The 16351-nt window shown below is 41.7% G+C and overlaps 3 protein-coding genes across 7 annotated transcripts in view; 2 read left to right on the top strand and 1 right to left on the bottom strand.

The window, feature by feature from the left end:
• Positions 1–66: 66 nt before the first annotated feature.
• On the top strand, positions 67–699 carry LOC124249146 (uncharacterized protein C16orf52 homolog B-like). The gene has a single exon (XM_046680001.1). The coding sequence runs from the start codon at positions 193–195 to the stop codon at positions 694–696; it is 504 nt and encodes a 167-aa protein (XP_046535957.1). The 5' UTR covers positions 67–192; the 3' UTR covers positions 697–699.
• A 4472-nt stretch (positions 700–5171) lies between these two features.
• On the bottom strand, positions 5172–16176 carry FAM217B (family with sequence similarity 217 member B). 5 transcript variants are annotated; one of them, XM_046679042.1, is made up of 4 exons: positions 16040–16176; positions 14065–14181; positions 13880–13966; positions 7955–12416 (listed from the first exon to the last, which is right to left on the bottom strand). In XM_046679042.1, exons 3-4 carry the CDS (start codon positions 13945–13947, stop codon positions 11267–11269), a joined length of 1218 nt encoding a protein of 405 aa, XP_046534998.1. In that variant the 5' UTR covers positions 13948–13966; positions 14065–14181; positions 16040–16176; the 3' UTR covers positions 7955–11266. The 5 variants fall into 5 exon arrangements, 4 of the variants coding, with proteins under 4 accessions (XP_046534998.1, XP_046534999.1, XP_046534997.1 ...); XM_046679043.1 differs by having other exon boundaries at positions 13880–13962; XM_046679041.1 differs by having other exon boundaries at positions 14070–14181.
• SYCP2 (synaptonemal complex protein 2) overlaps positions 16173–16351 on the top strand; it is a 78371-nt gene continuing 78192 nt past the window's right edge. Inside the window, exon 1 of the mRNA XM_046679046.1 lies at positions 16173–16282. The gene's annotated coding sequence lies outside the window, so the exon portion shown is untranslated. The remainder of the gene's footprint in view (positions 16283–16351) is intronic.

Here is a 16351-nt window from a genome sequence, read left to right as displayed (position 1 = left end):
TCCCAAAAAAGGTGCGGGCCGCGCCGCGGCTGCTGGTCCCGGGCGCGCGGAGGGCGCGGGCGGCGCGCGGGGGCCGAGGGGGCGCGAGGCGGCGGCGCGGGGACTCCGGGCCCCGGCGGCGGCCCATGGGGCGGGAGGCGTGAGGCCGCGGCCTGCCCGGGGCTCGGGGGGTGGGGGGAGCGGGGCGGGGAGATGGATAAACTGACCATCATCTCAGGATGTCTCTTTCTGGCCGCCGATATCTTCGCCATCGCCAGCATCGCCAACCCGGACTGGATCAACACCGGGGAGTCGGCGGGAGCACTCACTGTGGGCCTTGTGCGACAGTGTCAAACAATCCATGGACGAGACCGGACGTGCATCCCACCTGGGCTTCCCCCAGAGTGGGTCACCACACTGTTTTTTATCATCATGGGAATCATTTCATTGACTGTCACATGTGGTTTGCTGGTGGCTTCCCACTGGCGAAGAGAAGCTACAAAATATGCTCCATGGATAGCATTCACTGGAATGATCCTTTTCTGTATGGCTGCCCTAATATTTCCGATAGGATTTTACATCAATGAAGTTGGAGGTCAACCTTATAAATTACCCAACAACACAGTAGTTGGGTCATCATATGTACTTTTTGTCTTATCAATTTTCTTTACAATAGTAGGACTTCTATTTGCTGGCAAAGTTTGTTTACCAGGCTGATGAATGTCTAAACTGCTTGACTCTTTTATTATTTTTTATTTTATTTTATTTTTTTATTTTTGGAGAGTTGGGAGGACAAAAGCAAGGCATCTGAGAAGTCCTCTCGGAGGAAGATGCTTAGATGAAACTGATGGTGAAAGAAAAAAAAAATGCTTTGATTTGTTCTCACTATGCACTTTGGATTTAAAAACAAAAAGTGAGGCGAGCCTTTTCTGTAACCAAATACAGACAATATTGACTAAATCTCCTGAGCATATTCAGGCAGTTAGGTCTGCACTGTGATAGCAACCTAGTGAAGGAGAATGCTTTATACTGAAAGCATGTGGCCCTCTGTGATTCTGTTGTTCTGTTTTTAATGTCTAATGATTCATTTGAGAAAAACAAGTCTAATTAGTTATGAATCATGGTGGACCAGAGGGTTGCAAGAGAAGTTCATGTGGGGCTGGCCTCACCTCCTAAGAAATTAGTGTTCACAGCTTCATTGTAATGGTATGAGCCTTTGGCACCAGAATGGAATGCCGTTGCATTACTGCACCAAGAAGCCAATAGATCAAAACTTCTTTGCTAAAATGTATGTAAAAATTCTGAAATTCCCTATTCTCTGTGTACAAAAAAAAAAAAATCGAACACTAAGAAATATGTTGTTGGGGTGGGTGGGTGGGGGAAATGTTCCTTATATTTATATAAATATATATATATATAATATTAAAAAAAAAAAACACCTCCCAAAAAATAAAAATCCAGGAACAAACGGCTTCCCTGGTGAATTCTACCAAACACTCAAAGAAGACTTAATACCCATCCTTCTCAAACTCTTCCAAAAAAATTGAAGAGGAGCGGAGGCTTCCTAACTCATTCTAAGAAGCCAACAGTATCCTGATACCAAAACCAGACAAGGACAACACAAAAAAAGAAAATTACAGGCCAACATCACTGATGAACACTGATGCAGAAATCCTCAACAAAATACTAGCAAATCGAATACAACAATACATTAAAAATACCATACACCATGATCAAGTGGGATTTATTCCAGGAATGCAGGGGATAAAACCAATGACAAACAAACACATAGCAACAGAGATTGGATTGGTGGTTATGAGAGGGGAAGGGGGGAGGGAGGGTGAAAGGCCTGATCAGGCACAGGCATGTGGTGGTGGACTGTAATCAGTCTTTGGGTGGTGAACATGATGTAATCTACACAGAATACGAAATATATTATGATGAACACCTGAAAGTTATATAAAGTTATAATCCAATGTTACTGCAAAAAAGTTTATTTATTTTTTTTAAAGAAAAATTTGATTAAGTTGGAATCACTAATTCAAAATTTACAGGTCAGGTAAGCTAAACCATGGTGAATGTTTTTTGGGGGGGGGGAAGATGCTAGTCGAGCACCCCTAATGCTAGAATAATGTTGAGGATGATAATACTCAGCAAGAAGGACAATGTGATGACCTTCAGAGATCTGGGGAGGGGCTGTGGGCTGCTAGTGAAGGTTTCCACTTTTACATTTGCTTCAAGTTGAAAAAATTTGGTATTCTAACAGGTTAAAAGCAACCATATTTTCAATATCCTCAAACATTTAAAATAACTGAGCTAGAAGCCAGTTTCCCATAAAGCATCCCTTCTCAGTTAGGCTGTGGGTCCTGGTGACTCTGGGCTTCACCTGCTTCTTAGGTGAGTCTGAGCTAGAAGATGTCACAGTTCCCTTTCTGTTTTGAATATCTTTGACTCCAGATGATCTTGTGTTTCCGCGTCCTTAAAAGTGCAGTAATACGTTATAGCCACAAGGTGGCAGCTCCCAGCTCAATGTACACTGATAAATGGAGAAATGTGATTGCTTGTGAGATAAAAGTTACATGACGACTAAAAGGAAGGCGTAAGCCACGATTAATTATCTAGATTCAGCATTCTCACCTTGGGTATGTGGTGCCCAACCCACCTCAATACTGAGTATTTTTTTAATAATGACAAATGCATCATGAGTGCTTCTAAGGAAGGATTAATTTGTCTTGAATTATCCATGTCAACAAAGGTTCCTACAAATGCCAGGCACTTGCTAAGTTTCATTTTCAGGGCTGTTAGTCAAGACAACTTGAAAATGTTCATATGCCATCTTTTCAGGGAAAAGCATGTTGCATGGAAGGTTTCTACTCACCCAGGAATTGGTGAGTAGGGCCCTTAACTGAGAATAAAGAAGCATAAAATTCACAACATTCTACAAAGAGCCACCAACGATTGGGGCCAGACACCTCAGGACTCCCAAGAATATGGCAGAACTGATGCTGTCACCCCCAACCTGCATCGCAGGCCAGTCTCCCCTCTCCCACCGCCGCCCGTCTATGAAAGGAGTCTGAGGAGGAAGAGGGTGTCGGCTGCCTTCTTCAGACCTCATTTGCAGTAAGAGCTGGTTCCCCCCCGCCCACTGGGGCGAGATGGGGTGCTTCCTTTCCACTGATTTCCACTGATTCAGGGAAATCAATGGATTGGACTTTCCCAGTGACTGGAATGGGAGCGTCAAGAGAATCACAGGTAACAGTGATGGTGACTGCAAGATGGAGAAGCTGGCGTCCCATCTTGGCTCAGACTCCTGCTTGGATGGCGGTCTGGCTGACCAGGTCTTGTGCCCAGCTGAGAAGAAGGGAATTGTGATGACAGCAGGGCTTAGAGAAGGATAACAGAAAAGTACTCAACACTTCTTCCATTTGGCATGGTGAAGAGACTGAATTTCTCAAATAAGCCAAGTAAACATCCAACAGGGGAAGTGGTTGGCGTGAGCCTTCTTCCTGCCTGCCCCTAGAGGGATACTGCAGGGTGGAGAGGTGGAGGGCAGAGCACAGACTTGGAGAGAGGCCCAGCATTTGAACATTTGGATGCCTTCTCCACAGAGGTGAACCAACCTCAGTGAAAGCCTGGAAGAGTGGCCTATGAGAGAGGAAACACAGGTGCTTTTCCCATCCCTTTTCTTTGTCCCAGGCACTGGAGGATCCAGAGCCTGGGGGGAGGGGGGCATGTCCCAGGGGCGAATCACAGCCAGGCCCTTGGGGTGGGAGGTGGAGAGGAAGGGCAGGCAGAGGGCAGGCCGAGCCCTCCTCCTGCTCACACACTAAGCCGGGCTGGGGACGGGGAGGAGATTCACTTTACATCCAGGTTGACCTTGACATTTTTAAACTGGATGGCTTCACCAACTGAAGTGCCTAGAGAATGTGTCCAGGATGGTACTGGGGGATAAACAGCATGGTTGAAAACTCAGATTAGGAAAAAACTAAATGGACCATGTTTAGACCCCCACTGGGTTGAGACCTCTCCCTGTATGCCCACTCATATAAAATTTATTTTACGGTCAAATGATTCTGAATTCAAGCTCCTGTCTCTTCATAGTCACAAGAAAACTTAAATTTCTCAGAATAGTCTCGAGTAGAGTCAAGGGGAAAAAAAGAAACCTCAAGGAAGGACTGTGCTTCTGGTCACGGGGAAGTGGTTCCCACAAGCCCAGCCCCACCATACGGAATGACCACCTTTAATGAGAAATAAAACAACCACCTAGAGGCACTGGAGACTGACCAAAGACAGGCATAAACCAGAGGGCCGGGTGCCTGGGAGAGGCAGGCAGGTGGAGGGATTCAGGGCGCAGAGAGCAGGATGTTAACTGTAGGCTCCAGGTGGTGAGCACGTAGGCATTCACTGCACAAGTCCTTCAACTATTCAACTACTGCATTTATAATACAATGTTGGGGAAAAAATCAGAAAAGTGAATTTGACTCCAGCAGTGAAAAGTCCAAGTTATTATTAAGTGTAGTTTCACCCCACTATTTACCATTGCATATCTGGTTGTACCCCAATATCTAACATGCTCAAGAGCTGAAGGTCATCAGACTTGATGTGAGAATAAAATAGTTCATCACTTGTATTTTGACTTATTTCAATGACTAAGAAGTGTTTGTCTCTTCTGTTTGATGCTGTAGTAGCCACAGGGGTTGATCAGAAAGGGTGCTTCCTTATGCGTTAGTATTTTGAGTCAGCCACCAAGAGCTGGCCAGAAAATTTCATTTGAGAAATTTTAATCTCTTGCACCTATTTGTTCAACTAGTAGTTGTAGATGAGCAATTAGGAAAAAAAATGCTGCCAAATATGACAGATTGTAACTGTTTTGCTTTTTGCAAGTATATTCTAATACTAATAATATTGATAGTAGAATTACCAAGATTTTCTTCAGTCATTTATGTAAATAAATGTTTTTAGGCTTTTTTTAGTGAAGGAGAAGGAGAGAAAGATTTGAGTCTCTTTAGTTTATCTTCCCACATCAAAACCACCCTGTAGAGGTGAAAATACATACTTTTTTTAATTAGAATATCTTCAATTAAACTTGGCAGATCATTCATTTCACTATTGTGTAAGATTTATAAGTAAAAAGCATTTCATTGCAGTATTTAGAAAAACTGGACAACATAGGAAAAAAGCAAAGCCTTCCATTTCTTTCTCCTTCTTTATTAAGGCAGACGTCTTGAGAGAGAGTTTAAGGAAAAGCTTGGTGACCGGTAGTGGTGACCCTTCTAAACCTGGCCAAAATGATGGCATGAGTGAAAAGGTCAGCTGAAGGCAGAAGGAGTTTTCCATACCTGGAGGTTAAAATAGAAGATTATGAATGTAAGAAAAATGTGTTCATAGCGCACGTGTCCTAAGAAACCTCACTCCTCAGCACTTACTTGTAGCACAGATTACAGTGGCCATAAATCACTTATTTTAGTGACCTCTTCTTGAGGCAAAGAGCCAGCCAAGTGCCTTTAAGCCCTGGAGAAAGCAGACAGAGATCAGCAAAAGACTGTTAGTGGCCAAAGCGTGGAGAGGAGAGCGGCCTAGCCAGTGAAATACTGTCAAAGCAGTCAGTTCAAACTTGAGACTTTTAAGTGCTGTAAAAGCAGGTTTCTCAAACATTAACTGACAAGGATCTAGTTAAAATGCAGACTAATCCTGTAGAGGAGGCAAATTTTTACCTCACTCTGTTAGGGTTCTTTTTGGCTGAGCCTGCGAATTAAATTGACATAAGACATCAACAGGAGAAAAGCATACCAATGTATTGAATACAAGTTTTACGTGACCCAGGAGCCTTCATAAGGACTGAAGACCCAGTGGAATGGGGAAGCCTACTTGCTTTTGTATGAGGTTGAACAAAGAGAAGCAATTGTGGAAAGGTGAACTATGTAGGGAGGCCTGAGGAAGACAGTTATTTTAACCAATAAAACTTGTAGAGAATGCTCTCGGTCTCAACTTCTCCTCCTTGATGATAAGAACGTTACTTTCCTTCTGGTCTAGGGAAGACATCTTTCATATAAGAATTTCATCTCCTCCTTTAAAGAAAAAGAAGAAAGTTAAGTGTTTTTCGTGTATTTCAAGTGCTGTTTTTCAAGTGCCTTTAACCCAAAATAGTCAATATGCCAGAGTGGCATATTTTGGGGCAGATTGTTCTGAACTCCTTCACATTCAATAGGTCTGAGGCAGGGCTCACGATTTGAGTAGCAAGGCATATGACTGTGCTTGCTGGATGTAATCTAAAGTTAAATATGCATCATTAGTTTTCTCTAAAATGTCATTCAACATAGGACAATTATATACATGACTATCCTATTTTTTAAATTCCATATATATTTTCCAGTGTTATCACAGTTAATCCCTTAAATATCAAATTGCTGAGGACAGGGATATGCAAATAGTATTTTTTGAAACAGGTGTCTCTGTGTACATTTTAATAAATTAACAATGTATGTTCCTTTCTTGAACATAATACTATGCTAGATATAGTGTTTTATGACATTAAAGTAATTAAACAAGGAGGCCATTAGATGAGGTCGTAGTCTATGTAAGCAAACCAAAACCTAAACCAGAGTCAATTCCCATCAATGCCTCAAGGATGAGAAGAGCAACCAATCACAAACAGCCAAGGAGGCTTTCCCAAATAATGCAACCACTTAAGCCAGCGCCATCAAATCATCTCCTCGCTTCTGCATCTTCTCTATAAGAGCCTTGCAGAGTCTTCTAACCACTTCTGGTTTGCCACTGCTCGATTCAAATTGATTTTTGCTCAAATAAAGTTAAAATTTTTAATACACCTCAGTCTATCTTTTAACAATGAGAGTGTTCAATGAATGAAGAGGCTACCCCCAGCACCTGACGACACCGAACAGACCCTTTAATTCTCTGATGGCAGCGAAGCTAAAGAAAGAACATGTTTTGTGTCTGAAGGCAAATCGTCCTTTTCTCTCCCGTTTCTTTTTGATTACAATAAAAACCATTTCATCTGATTACAAGGCACTAACAAAACAAATTCAATGCCATCTGAAAAGGTTTAGTCGCCACCTCGTGGATAGTATAATAGCAACATCCAAAAAATAACCTACCATTTTCTGTACAAACTAATGATTTAAAACCTCCAACATGGTTAATTTTCAAACAACCAAAAAATTACTTTTAACTCCCCCTGTTAAAAACAAGACAACAGGCCCAAATGGCTTTATGCTAAGCCCCACTTTACCAAATCGAGACTTAATTACAGTTTCAGCTCTCCCAGAAATGGAATCTTAAACCAGTCAATCAGGAATCTGCTGGATCATCACTAGTTAGGTAATCTGCCTGATAGGACCCCTGCCTTCCCTTAGAAGAAAGAAACTTTGCAATATTAACCCACCTTTTTGTCTAGTATAACTTCCTTGTTCTGCTCCCTTCTGCCTATAAAAGTCTTTCATTTAGTACAGCTCCTCAGAGGTCCTTTCTGTCTGCTAGATTGGATGCTGCCCGATTCATAAATCATTCAATAAAGCCAATAAGACCTTCAAAACTTACTCAGTTGCATTTTGTTTTTTAATACCCTCAAATTGTTTTTTAAATTGCCACTATTTGGTAGACTCAAAAGAATGCACTTCATCGTCAGATGTGAGTTTAGAAACAGGAACAAAGGGCCTTCCAGAATATTTGCAGCAGTAGCTGCTCAAAGCTGCCATCTCCTAACCAGATGACCTCTTTGAAGGACACGGTACTCATTTTTGGAAATGTCAGCTAAGGTGTGAGTTACTTCTATAATGTGTTACTTTAACTTTATTGAATTTCCATCCTGCTTCCCTAACCACTCACGACCCTTGAGGGTAGTAAGAGGGACTCAAGAAAGGTTCGGTCAGCAATGCTTCCCTGATGCATCTAGTTATGTTGTCATGGAAGTTGCTTAGTAATAAGAAAGGAGCCAGAACAGAATTTCCTGCTCAGCAGTTCTTTTAAATAAGCAGGGAGAAATAAGACAAACTTCAAAAGGGAATTGCATCAAAACCAAAACAAAACCACACCAGGAAAATCCAGACAGTATTTTTCTACTGTTTAATTGATCTCAAGGAAAGAAAAATCCAGATTCACAAAACTTACATGTATTCTGTTTTATTATATACAAAACCAAGCATACAATAATTATAACAGCAAATAGCAGACATGCCAAATATTTTCAGGCCATTTTGAATGGCGCTCTGTACATGTACATGAATAAATAATCAATACTGCTTCTCTATTACCTTGAAATACAGTCCTACTGAGAGTTCTATATTTTTATGTAACTCCTCAAGTAAATGAGCATAAAGGAAAGAGGAAAAGAACAATGTTTAAATCACGTAAAATAGAAATTTTTATGTCTTTCTGGAATCTAACCTAATAGGCCTAAGAACCACTACACACCATCTTCCTTTAGCTCTTAGCCATCAGAAGATCAATGATGTCCTCTCCTCCATCTTTTTGCCAAAGGCCATCAATCCCACCCACTCAAGTTAGTCACAAATCTTAAGTCAGTCTAGCCATTAAAGATTTGATAAATAGTCTAAACTCAAACAATTGTAGCTAATACTGATATATTTTTATAGTTCATTTTTGTACGTTTTCACAACTTTTCCTACTAACTTACTCTAAGCCTGAAGTAGTTCTCCTTACATTCTCTAAACTTTTTTTTTCCACCTTGGGTTGTCTTAATTGGTTTAAATACAATATGTAAGTAAACAACTCCCCAGAAATGAGAGGCACTTCTCAGAAATACAAGGACTCCTGTCACTAGACGAGTAGGACACTCAATGGCTTACACTTGATGAACTGAATGAGTTCATGACTCAACTTCCCAATTTTGTCTACTTGAAAATGGCAAGATTCTTCTCTACAGCATTTAGTGCATTAAGATGTGTTAGATATGTGTGTCAGAAATCATAAAATTAAAATTGTGCTTAAGAACTTTAATGAACCTCTACTATTCATTAGGAGCTCTGATCCAATTACAATTAATATTGGTTAAAAAACCCATCAACCTGAGGCAGAAAAGTAAACAAGCAAAGTCACTTTTTCAGGCTTTTAAAACTGACCTATGTGATGTTATGACTATTTCCCAAATTAAGCAACCAACTTCAATTCAAAGAGCAAACAACAAATGTCACATCTGAGGCGTTACGTCTAAGTTTCTTAATCACGATGGTCCTCAGCTCAGACATACGTAAGGCAAGGAAAAGTAAGCTACGTCCCCCTCACCCTTCAAGGTCTCCCAGAGCACCCACGTGGATGCATTATTGGGAAAGGCAGCAACTCAGTGTAAACACTTTAGGATTAATATCAGGAGAATGTTTATGTACATAACATGCTTACAGAAGTTTATAGGCCCTGAAACTTCATAGAGTTACATGAAAACCTAGTAGAGAAAAAATCACGAGTGAGGTGCCAGCCGTGTATAAAGGACTAACTCATCCGCACTCACAAGGAGCAGCTCAGGCGAGGGACACGTGGGGGGGCCACTCAGGAACCACAGGAGGGAAAAGTAAGAGCAGCAAAAGAGAAAGCATTTTCAAAAGAAAATACATACACTGAGTACAAAAGTTATAGTATAATGAGAACTATGGAAGTAATACCCATGAGACGTACATCTTTTGTTCATCCAAAAGGTTTAAGATCCTAGTATAAGAGCACGCCTTCTCCAGTAGGGCAGCGTGAGAGAGAAACAATGTAAGACGGAGTCTGTAAAAACTTGGAAATATAGTCTTGGAAGAAAAAGACTACCATAATAAATTTTATATGTTGTTTAATATGATTAAAATCAGATTTTAAGATGGGACTTATTTAACTGTTGCCCATTATTTTAATTATAAATGCATCCTGTCCTTATGCCATTAACTTAAAAAATGCCTTGGATGGTATTGATTGTTGTCTGAAAAGTCTGAAAGCTATTACATATTTTCAAATGAAAAGTGCCAAGTTTGTCATTTGCCCCAAAGGTGAAAAAATAGAAACATGTACGTAAAAAATCAAATATTCATCTAAAGGGATAAAATCAGCTACAGTCATTAAAACATACTGCATATCAAAAGGTAGCCAACCAAAGGTTTTAAAGATGTTCACATTAATATCAACAGAAATCTCACAGCACGACTATAGGAACAAGTGGATGTTACTTCACTGCAGTTAAATAAGAAGCATTTAGGAGAGCCAGGAAGCCACAGGACCAGATAAGGACGTTTAGAAGACATTCAATAACTGTATTCATATTCCACTTTCCCCTCCAAATTGAAATATGTCCTCTCCCCTAGACCCCCAGCAAGATTATAAAATCCTGCTCTTGCGAACTCAAACAAAATAAGCATTATTTTGACTACAGACAGCAGGATCCAGCTCCCAAATCAGTAATGTCATAACTGTTACATTCAAAGTGGTTCTGTTCGCATTTGATTATAGGCCTTCATTTACAAACTCTAAAAGAAGGTTTTCCTGTGGCACCTCTTCAGAGAAGCCACACATGCCAGAAAGTCTAGGGTGCCAAATATTTCACTCTTACTCCCACCAAACAGTAACAATCATGCTTAAGCCCACTGACTTCCGCCTGGACAAAGTCTGCACACTATTTTAACCTCAGTTTAGAGAACACAAAAGTGGACTTCACCACCACCTCTAAATTTAAAATTCTTTTTTTTTTTTTAACCCATGTTAGGGAAATGTATGAAAACACTAGATTCCATTGTCTTGTAAGAGCAAGCAGCTTAGTGATAAATGACTTTGCTCAAAATAGATGCTCCGTAACTTGAGGAAGAGCTGAAGATTCTCCTCGGGGTGAAATGGGCAGAACTTCTGCTTGAATAGTTTATGAGGAGGACACTGAGAGGCTGGTTTCAAACATTTAGGATTCCACACCATTTCAAACAGTAGGCGCTATTTTATAGACTTCTGTGCAGTGAAAATGGGGAGCTCCATTCGACATAGCTGGCAGCTGCAGCAGTTCACTCCTCCCCTGGAGTCTGCATTTTATTTCCTTACATGGCACAGACCTTGGTTAATTTTAATCTAAAGGGCTCTCATTTGCTTAAGACGGTCAATACAAAGAAAGGCTTACTGAAAGACATCCTTCTTTGAAAATAACCCTAGTGTGGCTGGGTTGGGGTGGACTAAAGAACCAATCAACTACTTAAATGTCAGGAATCATAAAATTTCTTAAAATTCACAGTACTGTAACTTTTGGGAGAGCTCTAACATTCAGGTATCTGCAGGTCCTTGCAATTCATCACTTCAGTTATTATTTGAATTTATGTGTGTTTTGCTTCACTCCATTTGTTTTGAGTTTTTTCTCACTGGATACAGTGGCATGACCACAGTTATTTGCTTTTCCCTTTTTCTTAAGATTTGCATGTGCTTGTGTTCTGGAGGCCTTGTAAGAGTCCACCGAGTCCAGAATCATCACTGACTGTTTGGGAATTCGCATGTTACCACTGCTGTCAATCTTAGGGCTGCTGTCACTGCAGGACCAATCCCAATGCTGCAGCTTGGTGCTCTTATGTGATTTCTTTTTCTTCTCCTCTGTCCTCATGTCAAAGGTTTGCTTCTGAGAACACAATCTGCTACTACTCAGCACCTCTGGAGGTTTGGGGGGAGTCTCAAACGTGTAATACGACGGGTGGACTTCTTCACAGCGCAAGTCTTTCCTTCGTGAAGGACCTGACTGTGGAGCCCCTTCCTGGTGAGGCTTTGACAGAGCACTAGCAATGAGCTTGCTTCTCCCGGGGCTTTTCAGAGCCCCTGACATCCCAAGGGCTGTGGGCGGCCTTGCTTTGGCCCCCTTTGCTTTTTCACTCTGTATAGTCTGGATCTGCAGCCACTCGAGCTGGATAAGTCTATCAACATACTTGCCCAGAAGCCCTCCTATGCGCGGCACAGCTCCGGTTCTGCACTCTGTGTTCAGAAGCACAGCCATGTCCCGCAGGTCCCAGGAGTTAAAAGGGGGTGGGAGGAAGTCTGGATAATAGTATTCAGGCTTTGCCTGGCTCTGACCTGGGTGGAGATCGAAGTAAACTGGATCGATTTCTTCAGCTCGAAGATTAAGATCTGGAGGTGTGAGGGGAGAAGGAGGAATGGGAATTCTTTCTGAATCAGAGAGATCACTTGCACTGTCCTCATCAGCATCTTCTTTAATAATTTTCATTGACTGAAAGTCAAGAAACAGCCTGTTCCCTGAGGCCCGCTGAGCCCTGGAACTGAGCGGACTCCTTTCTGGTTTTCCTTTCGGGGAAATGCTTTCCTTAAGTTGATCCTCAGCTGGTTCGGAGACACCTACGAGGCTGCCTTTCAGCTGGGAAGGAACGTGAGGGACTTGGGATTTACTACGCCTTTTTCCTGAAGAATTCTTTGAATGTTGTATTTTATTCCAAGATGGACCAGCATTCATATTGCTGTGAGAAATAAAACTGCAATTCTTAGTACATATGACAAAAATTGGTCTGGCCATGATGAAAACCAAGAAAAAGAACCACCTAGTCGTACTTTTACTAGACATTAGAAAATTAAGGCCTCTAAACTCCTTACAGAAGACGTAGTTCTCAGAGAACAAATGACAGAACAATTTTCCACATAACACTCTATTTAAGAAACATTTTATAATGCAGGGGCCAAAAGTAAATTCATGGATTCTACTTTATAGCACATATTAGCATGAAGAAAAACAACTTTTCCTAAAGTGCTTATATTATAATTTTAGACCACTTGTGTGTACTTTGAAAAACATTAGTTTGGAAAAATCTGTGATGGAATTCTCAATCTGTTCTGTTAATGATGAGCAGTGTTTAATAACATTAACAAGTAAAACCCACATATTTCTTTCATATCCCTATTTTAAATTAAATGTAAATAAGATGTAAAACGCAAGTTTCATAGAACTTAATCACTCACTGGTGGTGGTTCTGAGCCGACTAAAATCTTAATACAAAAAAGTGTAGCACATTCAACCAGGACCTTAAACCGAAAGCTTATTAAAGTGTTTTCAAATAGGAAACAGACTTAGGAAAACTTTGTTTAAAAGGATATAAATAAAATTATATGGTGCCTTCTAACATAATATGAATGAAAAAATAGAGTTAATGCTGTCTCGTGAAGGGCGGGTAAGTGGGAATAATGCAGGCTGTGCACACTGAGAACACAACTAGTACACAACTGATTCTCTCTCTGGGGTAGTTTATTCTGAGGCACAATCTCATATCAGAGTTGGAAATATTTTCTTTTCAATTTATTTACCAAGAACATAGCATTTTACTAAGACGAATAATACTTCTCGGTCACTAAGTCAGGTGGGGTAAAAGAAACGGGGGGGTAAACACGCTTTCTGGAATCCTCAGGGGTTCATGTGTCCAGAGGTTTCCACCATAACTAAGCAATTATTTGAAAATGTGTTATCTCTTAATTAATAAATATGGAGAATGTTAAATCATTGCCAATAGCATAACATGTGCTCAGTAAATGTTGAAGAACTGAATGAAGAAATGGATGAAGGAACTGCCATTATTTAGAACTCATAACTAATACTATTAAAACTTCTGTTTACCTGTAGCTTCAACGTGCACCCATAGAGGTTATTATCAGTATCCTTTTTATACAAAAGGAAACTAACATAGAAAGATGACTAAGGAGCTTACCCCAAATTGTAGATTCTGCTAACAGTGCCAGATTTATGACTGCTGTAATTTTTAACAACTAATAAATGTGGTTTAATACCACTTGGCCCACTCAATTCTCCTAGATAAAAAATATAAGTGTATATTTCTCATCCACAGATATTTTTTTTCCAACCACACATATTCAATCTGGAGAACTGAGATAATATGATTTTGCAAGATAAAGTAATTATGTGAAAACGATTTACCTGCTTTTCTGATGAGATTCATTCACCCTATTCCCTTTCTTGAAAAAAATCACATGGCTGACCATCATCTAGTGTTTGGTGGGCTGTCTAAAAAACAGACATGGAGCAATAAATACCACGAATACACATACACAACAAACAAAAAAACAGAACAAACCTTAGTGAGATTTTCCTTCAAAACTTACATCACCTTTTCTGTAGTGTTTGAAATATTCTTGCTCAATCTGTGGGAAGATGATGACAGCTGGGGAAGTGACTTCTTTATTCCTCTTATATTTGGAAAGGACTCCTCACCACCGGAACTAGAAGCAACAGAACGCTGCCAGTAAGTACTGACTGCGAATGGTCCCATCACTAGCATTGGGTTAGTTTTCACTTGTGTGTTTTTAAATATTTGCATAGTATTGAAATATTAGTGGGGGATATTGCCTTATGTTTACAGTTTAATCATTTTTGCTTGTTTGATTTTCACAGTGGATACAAATCACACTACTATAAATGCTGCATATTCCTTCTCTCTCTTTCTCCCTACACACACACACACACACACACACACACACACACACACACAAAACCTGGGAAATAACATGAGGAAATTTGTGAGGCTAATTAAGGTTAGGTGTTTCTCCAGCCCAGTGGTTAAGTTCTCACACTCCGCTTTGGCGGCCCAGGGTTTCACCAGTTCAGATCCTGGGCTCGGACCTAGCACCGCTGAGGTGGTGTCCCACATAGCTCAACTAGAAGGACCTGCAACTAGAATATACAACTATGTACTGGGGGGCTTTGGGGAGAAGAAGGAAAAAAAAGAAAGACTGGCAATAGATGTTAGCTTAGGGCCAATCTTTAAAAAAAAAAAAAAGTCTAGGCGTTTCTCCAAAGCTCCCATGTCCATTCACTCATTCATTCATTCCCAAATAATTGCAGGAGTGCCTAGAAAATGGAAGGGATGGGGCACATGTCCCCGTCCTCAGGAGGCGTAAACTTTGTTGGGGAAGCTCCCTTTCAATTCTCTTGCCTTCACTACCACATCAACCCATTAGAAGATTATCAATGTATTAATATATATCACATTCTCTCTTTGTGAAACTGTTGACTCATACCACAGAATGCTGCTAGTCCCCTCTTATTTTGAGTGGACTACTAAAAATGCCCGGTTTTGAAAGTGAATACTTCTTTCTTCTATAATATCCCTGCCTTGGTTAAATGGAAAAGAGGCGGGATTATAGATTTTTATTTTCTTCCTGAAACTTTGCTGTATTATTTTTCACAATGAGTGTGTATGACTTTTTAGTAAGTTTACATATGATAGTAATAAAAATTCCATAAAGGCTCTCACAATTAATGAATTATACCATAATCAGCAGGCTGGCTTCATTTTAGATGTAGAAAATGTTCTTTACCAACCCTCTTTCATTAGTTTGGTTTCCCTTCTGCTTTATCCCTTTGGACAGTACAAAGGAACCCTCTAGAATGCCTGGCCCCAAACTGCTCTCAAGAAAGTGCACTTCCACCTTTTTCACTTCATTTCACCTGGCAAGCTTTACGCCATAGGCTGCGGGGGTTTACTGCGCAAAGTTACGAGTGAAATAAGAGATGAACGCCTGGAGCCGCCTAAGAATGTGCAGGAGCAGCTCCCGTTTCCCTGAGGGTTCAGGCTTGCACCGGAACGAAGCTAAAAGTCAGATTCTGGGTACAAAAATGCTTCCCAAGCGCCAGAGGCTTATTAAGGGCACCTGCATAATTCATTACAGGGTCTTGCCTCTAGTTCCCACATCTTTCTCTCTGGCCTGGCCCCAAGAGACAGACAGAAGCAGCTCTGCCCGCTCCCCACCCTCAGGGAATTGGCAGGCGGTCCGGGGCGGCAAAGCATTGTGGGTAATGTGTGAACCAGACGCTTCCCTTCTACGCAGCGAGGCTCCCTCAGTCTGGCCAAGGGTCCAGGAGGCGGTGTATATGTCCAAAGAACTGACTAGCCTAGAGGCTTAAAATTAGCCTGGAGACCAGCCCCTGGAAAGGCCAGTTTTTGTGCCACCTCTCCCCCCAGCCCCCATTAACCCAGGACCAGCAGCATGCGTTTTCCTTGTCCTCCGTTTGTGCAGACGCAGAGCTATGATCAATAGGCGCACGGGCCAGGCAGACGCAGACAGAAATTGATCAGACCTGTTTCCCGATCGCAGAGGACACGTGACGAGGCCGCCGGCCTTCCTTCCCGGCGCCGGGGCGGGGAGGCCGGACTGCAGCGCGCGGCAGCAGGGGCGCGGGAGGACGCGGCGCGGCGGCGGCGCGCAGCTCAGCCGGGCTCTCCGTCTGCTCTCGGGCCGGCGGGAGCCCGCGCGCGGGCGGCGTCACGAGGGGCGGGGCGGAGGCTCGCCGGGAAGTTGCGCCCAGGCAAGTTGCAGCCATGTAAGTAACGCAGCGGACCGGGAAGGTGGGAGGGGCCGCTCCAGGAACGCAGCCTTCCCCTAAGAACAT

Source organism: Equus quagga, chromosome 12 (genome assembly GCF_021613505.1).
Source record: "Equus quagga isolate Etosha38 chromosome 12, UCLA_HA_Equagga_1.0, whole genome shotgun sequence".
Classification (NCBI taxonomy): Eukaryota; Metazoa; Chordata; class Mammalia; order Perissodactyla; family Equidae; genus Equus; species Equus quagga.
Note: the sequence above shows the minus strand (reverse complement) of the source record. Positions and strands in the feature narration are given on the sequence as shown.

Bases quoted from the DNA above. Each gene is read 5' to 3' on its own strand.
- LOC124249146 (XM_046680001.1), top strand. From the start codon at position 193: ATGGATAAACTGACCATCATCTCAGGATGTCTCTTTCTGGCCGCCGAT.
- FAM217B (XM_046679042.1), bottom strand. From the start codon at position 13,947: ATGATGGTCAGCCATGTGATTTTTTTCAAGAAAGGGAATAGGGTGAAT. The intron at 12,417-13,879 runs GTAAATCGTTTT...TATTTCTCACAG, and splicing joins GAATCTCATCAGAAAAGCAG to CAATATGAATGCTGGTCCAT.